Source organism: Phymastichus coffea, unplaced genomic scaffold (assembly GCF_024137745.1).
Source record: "Phymastichus coffea isolate CEN01 unplaced genomic scaffold, Cenicafe_Pcof_1.1 PCOF00060, whole genome shotgun sequence".
NCBI classification, from domain to species: domain Eukaryota; kingdom Metazoa; phylum Arthropoda; class Insecta; order Hymenoptera; family Eulophidae; genus Phymastichus; species Phymastichus coffea.
In genome coordinates this window covers 1,185,212-1,194,683 of record NW_026706871.1, presented here as the reverse complement: position 1 = coordinate 1,194,683, position 9,472 = coordinate 1,185,212, and the positions used below count along the sequence as shown (strand labels likewise).

Below are 9,472 nucleotides of genomic sequence, written 5' to 3'. Positions count from 1 at the left end.
GGCGGCGCTGCTGCTACTGATACTTGCCTGACGCGAGTTACACTCACGCGCGAGTCGCCATTCCAAACATGGTGGGGGGAGAGAGACACTGTGCTCTTTCTCTTATGTGCCATCGCGACGATGACAAGAATGTGAAAATAGCATTATACCTATCTTATAAATTTTCAGAGATGTGTAAGGCTGCCAACTGAGCAATGGTGCGTACGTATGTATGTGCATGAGTATTATTGAAAGTTTCAATTTTTATACATCGATTCTTGGTGATTTTCTACGCGAACATTGAAGTCTATCGGGAAGATCATTTGTAGGCGCGAACAGTTGACTCAAACTTAAATATTGTTTTTTGCGGCATTTTAATCTCCAAATCGTACTTTTGGTGTTTGTTCCGGTTTTCATGCGGAAAAATACTGTTTCTAAGACCGATTTTATATAAGATCATAATTTCTGCCAATTCAAGGAGGAAATGAACGTTAACGATTGCGATTGCGTAGAAACGACTGCACACGATCGAACGGAAATGGTGAATGAAAATAGTATAATTCGAATTACTAATTTACGATCAACAATAATAAAAAAGAAAAAAAAATAATATGATTTGTAATTTGTAATTATTAATCAAAAAGTCGTGTTTGTGCATTCTACGCTCCCTAGTTTTCTTAATCACGCGCACACTGCTTCTTAAGACAACAGTCTTCGGACGGACGATATACCCATATCTAGCCCACACGTTGGAAATATGACTCTTAATCTCCTCGCTGATCATATTCACATGAAAGGAGGTTCCAAAGAAGAGAAGAGAGAAGGATTTTCTAACGCTAGCTGAGGACCCTTTGCTCTTCTGAAGTGTGGTCAAACCCTGTTGCCTCCAAATCGGCAATCCGGGAAAATCATAGTGAGGGCTATTTCCGTCTCCGAGACGTCAGAACTACGTGCTCCTCTGTTAGTCCTGCCGAAAGAAACTCAGCTGCCCAAGTGTCGATCGTCCAAAGATAAGAGAGCTCTCAACCCGTCGAACTGGCCACTTGACCTTTGTACAGACTACACGAACCTCGACGTTAATTAGTTAATAATATTATAAATTGGATTATTATAGAAATTAACTTGATTTATATCCGTCTCACAGCGTTTTCCCTCCATATGAGGTTTTTTCTTTCTACACTAATAAATTCTCGATTTATCATACAAATCATTTCATTATTCGTGCACCTATACACCCTTCCACCCCTTCCACCTAGCAGTAACTCCCCCCTTTCCTCTTGTTCTTTTAAATTAAACAAGTTGGGATATCAGACGTAGTCGATATTTTTTTACAGAAATCAAAAACATTTTAACAATTTTAATTTATTAATAGTATTGTCAATATGATAAACGCAAATAATGTGCACGATAAATTGCTTGCTTGAATTATATTACTAAATATCTATATACAAGAATTCAATTGTACATTCAATTTACTATATTAAATTTCAAAAGCTGTTTATTACGACTTACAAATAAAGTATAAACGATACGAAAGTCAGAACTGACAAGTGTAACAAGTACATGGTAAGTATATTGTATAAAATTATAAAATAACTATAATGAACTGTAAACAAATTCACTAAAAAAACTTCTCCAATATAACTCCACTTCAATGAGTTTTCCAATTTTCTCATTGGAATTTGATTAATTTGCTGAAGCTATTAATTCAAGTTTTTCTTTGAGCTGTTTGCTGACTCCTTTGGCCTTCTTGGCGCTTTTAGCTAACCGATTCTTAGCAGGAACTTTTTGAATTTTTATTTTCTTTTCATTTTTAACTTTTTATTTTCCTAACTTTATAGATTTAAGCGAAGCAATCGGTGCATGTGATTTACTCAAAAATGAGGATGGTTATGAACATGCCCTTGTTCGATTGTTAAAAGATGGCTCATTATTAGCTATAAAAATTTGTCAGATTAGACAAAGTTTTATAACTTTTAATGATTTTCAACATCTACAAATATATTTTGTTGAAATAGATAACTATGATGAAAAAGTACAAGTATTAAAATTTAGAAGTAAGTGATTGTTGTCTTATTATCGATTGTTTTCAAATCACAAGTTACGTTACATAATAACTTAATAAGATACGTATTTTTAAATTCTTCATTTTTATTTACTTAAGTATTCATATTGTTTGAAACTTTTATTTAATGTGCTAATGTCATCGATGAATCCAACAAAATTACACATGCACATGTACGATTTATAAAAATACAATCTTCAGAAGTTGTGCATGTTCGTGATATAAAATTATTTAAGTATGATGAAAAGAGTAAGTTAATCGAATGGGTTCCATTTCAACCGGAACAAGAAAATGACTTTAATTATGACCAGATGTCTGAAGCAGAATAAAAAAGAAACTCTATGCCATCAAAATATATTAATTAGGGTGTAAGTATAGTAATATAAAAAAATAAGAGTTGAGCAATAAATACTGATTCCATAACAGTTTATTATTTTAACAGACAAGAACATTTTGGAGTCTTATCGTTATAGTAATGAGCCTAGATCATAATACTTGATTATCGTGAACAAACAATAAACATTTTATAATTATTGTACACTACCAGAATGGGAAGAAGACGATATAGGGAAATTGGAGAATTTGAAAGTTTATGAGATTTTCTATAAAAAAAAATGATGCAGGAAAAATAATACGGCTTTCCTTGATTTTATTTTTGTGTTCACTGGCTAAACCGTGTTCACTTAACATGGTATTTTTCCAGAAAATGAAAATGATTCATTTAGGTTAGGACATAGCTGCACTTTACGACTATTGGAAGGATGCGAAAGATGAAGTTAATGTAACTGAGTTAAGAAACTAAGTAGAGGAGTTTATGGCAGATCAATTGTCAATAAATATCTTTAATTGAAAAGTTATATGAAGGAAAAAATCGATCTTTGATAACAGAGAAAGAAATAATAGCATTCAAACTTAAAGATTTTTAAAAAATAGTGCCTAATTAAATGTTTCTTAAATAAACAAAATTCTTACCATTATTAACATTCAATTCTCGTATTATTCTGCGACAGTTCTTAAATATTGGAGAACGGTCAAGCGTGAAGATTTGCTATAAAGTCCCGAATGGCAATATTGCTAAGCAAGATCAAGTCTTCTTTATACGTTGAAATTGTGTATCAAAGGAAACAACAGAGCAAGAATTAATTTTTTATATGAAAATACTCAGAAAAACTTATTATTTATTTTACGCTGATGTTGTTTTAAGAGAGATAGTATCTTTATCTGTTGAATTTTTTTTAGTATTAAAATTGAGTTGATATCGTTTATAAGTATAAGAATTTATTAAGATTAATTATTAATGCAATTGTAATTGACATTATTGAAAACAAATCAATCATTTTTTTATAACTTTCATTATATAATATATTTATTAGAAATAAGAACAAGATTCGAATAGTATTTCTATGAAATTTCTAATATCTATGGTGATATCACTTAAATTTTCATTGGAATCTAGTCGACTACTTGGAGCTGATTTTTCATGAACGCATTTGTTCTTCTGATAATTTTTATATCATTCAATTTCTCAATAAGTTTTTCTAATCTTTCTAAGTTAGGGTATAATTGATCGCTTAAATTTGATTTGGGACTATAGTTTCCCTATCATCAATATTTTGTTGCTAAAATTCGTCTGAATGCCTAAGCCTTCCCGAAAGACCACCTATTGTCCAAAATATATTCCATATTCCGGGCCATATATTAAGTAGTATTTCAAACAACGTAATCGACACGGTAGATCACGTAATTGAGGATTTTTCAACATTAAAAGAAAGTCAGGAGTCAGTAATAGATTTAGTGAATAGTCACAAATACCGCTATTACGAAAATTAATCAAAATGGTGTAGTCTTAGTGTGCGAGTTGCAAAACTTGAGATAGAAAATAGAAATAGAATTAACCAAATAGCTAGTTTAGACTATTTTTGCGTTAATCTAATTGAAACGAATACCGCCTTAAAGAAACAAATAAATAAGTTTATAAAATAGTCAGGAATTCATAAGAAATCAATTACTCGGAATATAATTACGAATAAGGGCTGAACTGCAAAAATCGCGGGTTTTAACAAAAAAAAATTAAAAATCTTAATCTGTAATATTCTATAAAATATTGTACAATTTTGCCTTTATTAAGTTACGTAAATATTATTAGAAAATTTGTTTGAAAAGACACTAATTACAACTGTGAACGTTCTATGCCGAAGTATGTTATTTACATCGTGAAGGATATGATTATAGAAAACTATAATGTTTTGTGAATTTACAATAAACTGTTATCGTGTTTTCCAAACTTTTGAATGTTGATTTTTTTAACAAAACTTAGGATGATAAAAACTTAAAACTTTATCAACATTTTGAAATCATGAGTTAATATATATAAAATAACTGCATATTGATTTATCAATAAATCTATCGTCGGCTTAATTTAAAGAATAAAAATATAAAATGCAGATTGAATTTTGGAATTTCCTATTTCACCAATAAAATGTGATCTATATTCGTGCATTAAAATGAATGCAGAGAATGAAAGGAACGCGCGAATCATGTTAAACATCACTAGTGGGAAGAAACTGCACAACAGTATGTCTGTTACATTCACTATTCCCTAGTAAATTCAATACTATTGGAAAAAGAGCCCAAATATTTTTAAATGAAGTAACTCACGACTTTGCACATAAAGAAGAATTAGCCGTATATCTTCACTAAGGGTTTAAGGAAATAAAAAGGAAACTCCTTGAAGACCTTATCATGGAAAAATGAAAGTTAACGCTTTGTTGCCGTTACCGACTGAGGAAAATAAGTTTTTCTAATTTTATTCTTAAACATATAAATAAATCAACTTGAAATTTTTTCAGAACATCGATTGTACGTAAACTAAGGACTGTAAAGAACCGTTTTTGTGAAAATTGGACATCGAGAACAAAAATAAAACTTTATTCGCAATTTTAATTTCGTTTCTCGATTTTCAAGATATTTAAAAAAAAAACGACTATTTACGATTCTTTCATTCTCAGTCAGCAAGAATTGTTTTCAAAATGTTGCCAGAACATTGTTTTGGAAACATTGCAACTTTTTCGGCAACCGGCAAAAATGTTGCAGCATTGTTTTTGTGCATTGTTTCATATTTTGACAACATTTAAAAAATTGGTTTCTTCAACATTTTTATCATATTTGGCTTCAAACAAAAACGGACAACAAAAATGGTTTGGGAACGTTTCGGAAACAATTATTGCTGGCTAGGTTATGGATATTCTTAAAATGTTTCAAGTTGATCACTTCATTTGTTTAAGAAAAAACCTCGAAAATCTTCTATCGCTCAATCAGAAACGGTAACAAAGTCTTAACTAAGTCTGCACAACTACGGGAAGAAACTGTACAGGTATGGTTGCCGCATTAACCACCTCCTTGAAAAATGCTGTACAGTGGGACAAACATTTTGAACTGATTCAACTTAAGACTCTACATAAAGAAAGCATTGGCCATATACATACACACACACACACACACGCACCCACACACATACGCACACACACATTTCACGAATTCCTTATGGTATTGCGGGGTCATTATTCAAATTTTGATTTTCAACTAGTGGATGTTATTTTTTTACTATAGTTGTACTAGTTTATTGAAAATTAAAAAATAGCTATTTACCACCTGCTTAAAATATCAGACGTTTGGATAGCAAAGGCAAACAAAATTTGTTCATTGAAAAAATAAATTAAAATCATTTTGATTTTTTTTCAGCGAAAAGTTCAATATTTGCACAAATTAGCTTAACAATATCCGGTGTAGCAAAAATCGTTCCGCTAAAATGCAGAAAATGGCAAACATAAAATTTAACTCTACAGAATATTTATACCTCTGCTCATTATATCAATATATAGTATTAGGATTAGTTTTTTATTTTTGTTTCAATATTATTTCCATTAGTTATTGTAAGCCTTTGTTATTTTTTATCTTATTTTTTCCATGAAAGATAATATTTACGCTGGAATGATAGGCTTAGTCATGACTCAAATTCTTATCTTGTACGAAATGGTGCAGTATGGACTTCGACAAATTACTAGAATGATAACACAAACGATAACTGCAGAAGAATATTGCAGTTCACAAATTTTCAGCAAGAAGGTCCTTTCGTAACTGCACCTGAAGGTACTTCCGAAAGCTGGCTAACGAATGATCTAATCGAATTTAAAAATGTATATTTAAGATATTTTTAAGATGATGAAACACGTTTGAAGAACGTTTCATTTTTCATGAAACGACGAGAAAAAGTGTAAACAAATTTTACGTCGTTTGCTTATACAAATTTTTAATCAAGTTCAAAAATAATTAAACTAATATTATTTCAGATCGGAATGATAGAACGCATTGGTAAAGGAAAACGTTCATAATTCGGATTATAATAATATATTTTAATTATTCAACTAGGAGGGTTGAATTTATATCAATAGCGTTTGACATAAAAATTTATAGGCTCAGCAGTCTGCGCAGTAACATTTGCGACAATAAAACGAAATCTTGATCTTTTTGAAAAATACAACGAAATGATATGATAAGTCCTGAAAATGTTGAATTAAATGCTCATTTTATTTTCTATACTGTCGCATCGAAAATTGAGGTAATAATCTTAGTACTGGAGAAAAAGTTATTTTTCCTGACTCGTGCTAGTATTGCCAATAACTGTATTTTAATTCTTGATGAAGTCACTGTAAATATTGACTTTCTTACAGATTAATCTTTAGAGAGCCGAGGTTTTGAAAAATTTGTAAATCGTATTTGTTACAGATGTGGTCTAAGGTTCGTAAGATTAGAGTTAAAATAATTTGGGGTGTTAGTAGATCGAACTCTTTACTCCTAGAAGCGTACCGCGATCCGGTACGGTATAGTCAAATTTTTTTATTTTCAAAATTCAAAATAACATTACAATTGCACTATTGTTTTTATTTTTATATTTATAGATGTATTATCTGATTAAATAAATTAATTTTGTATCATTATTTTTTTACGAGTGATTCTGTCATAATAAAAAAATTTACCATAAATAATTGATTAGTTATTATTTGTAAAATATAAACAAATAATTTGATTTTTTACGCCTCTAAGCGTTTTTCGACTCTCTGAAGGTTAACTGATTTAATTATTAGAAAAAAAATTGCAAAGTGCAAAAATTGCAAGTGAGATTTTAATAATGGCATCTAGATTGAGTACTATTTCAGACAGTAAAACAATTTTTGTGGTAGATCATGGAATAATAGTTGAATTTGATATTCCGACTAATTTGGCTAATAAAACAAATAGATCATTTTTCAATTTTACTAACATATATGACTGAATCAGAATTAATTGAATATATTTTATAAGTGGCTTTGTTATCTTTGTATAACTATTTTATTTAATAAAATGTATACAAAAATATAGTGTAAGATTTTCCTAAATATTAGGACTTTAAAATTAAATTTTCAATATTACAAATAAATAGTAACTATTACTAATGATTGTATCAATATTGCAAAAAAATGAAATGCAATTAAAACAAAATTGTATTTTTACAAAATTGAAAATATTCTACTAAATCTTATTATTTAAATATCAATCTGAGACAGTATGACAACTTTATTTATGATGTATTCTCAAACAATAAATATTAAAAATACCAATGATTTTTAAAACATATCATTAGTATAAAAATATAAATTTATACCGGAAACAATGAGGTATGTACAGTGTATTTTATAATTCAAAAAGTTTTTATAAAATTTTAGATACTTCAACTTTTGTATGTAAAAAATTTACTATTTGCTATATCAATTGTACATCTCCATTTTTTACTAAATGTGCAATAGCACTATACTGTACAATATGTTGTGAGTCTTCCTCAAAATCTATGTCCTCATTACCAGCAATTAAAATACCATTAATTGTTTTGTTTGCTCTTACAAAAACATGTTTGTCCATATTGGGTTTGGAAGCCATTGCTTTTATATCAAAATTATTAACATTATCTGGCATATGCTGTAAAGCTACTGTTGTGAACAAGTTCTCAACACTGGATAAATATTCTCTGGCAAACTTTGTTTCAGCAGGTGTCATGTAAGCTTCTTCTGTACTTCTATTGTTATCTTCAGTTAGTAAATGAATTGCATATTCCTCTATTTTATCTAATCTTTTTCTTAAATAACTTGAGATAATGAACCTAATTCTTCTATTCTCCATAGTGTGAATATTAATACGAATGTCACCTTTTTCACATCTATTGTATAAATATTTATGATAGAAATGAGATGGATAGTTATTTAATTTTTCATAGAGAACACTATTGAACTACTTACTTTTTTATATTATTTTCCATGTAAGTAATCGTTTCCAACATGAAATCAACAAGATCTTGTTGATGTGGTAACAGTTCTGGTGCAAATTTTTCATTCAACCAAGCATTTTCAAGTGATTGAAGTGCTTGTGCACATGACATTTCATCACCTTGTTCATTGTCACTATCATCGTCAATATTTCCTGCTACTAATGGTGATCCTACAATTTCAATGTTTTCTGTACTTGGATCAGCTTCATACATATCAAAAGTTGGGCTTGACTCGTCTATTTCCATTACTGTGTGATTTTATATTGTCTAAAATTGATAATATTTAAACAAATGAATATTATTTTGTCTTCCTATATATTGATTATTCATTAAAACAATTTTTTAGGCTTGACAAATAAAAGTTAAATTTTAGCAAGCTTGATAACTATAATAAACATGAAATATTTTTACCTTGAATGAGGAATCCACTTACAAATCACCTATTGAAAGTTCTTATATATTGTTAATTTTTCTCAAAATAATCAAAATATTTGTTTATTTCCAGTCTTTCAGACAATGCAGACCAACGAGTAACAACTTTACAAGATTAAAACTCATCAGTCAAAACTCAACCTCAAACTCAAAGGCAACGAGAATGAGACACGCGGAGCATATATATATACATATATATATATATATCATGCATGGAAACTATAGTCATAGTAGCCTCAACAAATACAGACGCTTATAGGACAGATGTAGATCCGTGTACAGATTAGTTTAAGAAATTCTGTTAGCTGGTGCCAAAACGTACTAATGGAGAAAAAGTCGAAAAATTTAGTACTATGGCCCTATACTTGTAAAAAGTTCTGCCAATAAAAACACATACTACTACTACTACTAAAAAGTGAAAGTTTTCAGCAAAGAAAAAAGAAGAGGACAGGCAAGGAACGAGTAAACGAGTCCTAAAATTCATTTTTGAGTTTTCTTGCTGAACTGACTAACTAGATTTGAATAATTTTTAATTAATCTAGTCCAATTTTGATGATTGAAAAACAGAATTTGATATTTTTTTGCGTAGCTACTGATAATCATTTAATATCCAGAGAAAATTATTATAATTAAAATCG

The 9,472-nt window shown here is 29.5% G+C and overlaps 1 protein-coding gene across 1 annotated transcript; it reads right to left on the bottom strand.

The window, feature by feature from the left end:
- Positions 1-7,552: 7,552 nt before the first annotated feature.
- LOC131666728 (DNA replication complex GINS protein SLD5) lies at positions 7,553-9,144 on the bottom strand. Its single transcript, XM_058939592.1, has 3 exons — positions 8,814-9,144; positions 8,374-8,669; positions 7,553-8,294 (listed from the first exon to the last, which is right to left on the bottom strand). The coding sequence occupies exons 2-3, from the start codon at positions 8,646-8,648 to the stop codon at positions 7,844-7,846; spliced, it is 726 nt and encodes a 241-aa protein (XP_058795575.1). The 5' UTR covers positions 8,649-8,669; positions 8,814-9,144; the 3' UTR covers positions 7,553-7,843.
- Positions 9,145-9,472: the final 328 nt, after the last annotated feature.

Excerpts from the sequence above, each read along its gene's own strand:
- LOC131666728 (XM_058939592.1), bottom strand. The coding sequence starts at position 8,648 with ATGGAAATAGACGAGTCAAGCCCAACTTTTGATATGTATGAAGCTGAT. Across the intron at positions 8,295-8,373 it reads ATGGAAAATAATATAAAAAA|ATGTGAAAAAGGTGACATTC; the intron begins GTAAGTAGTTCA and ends TTTATACAATAG.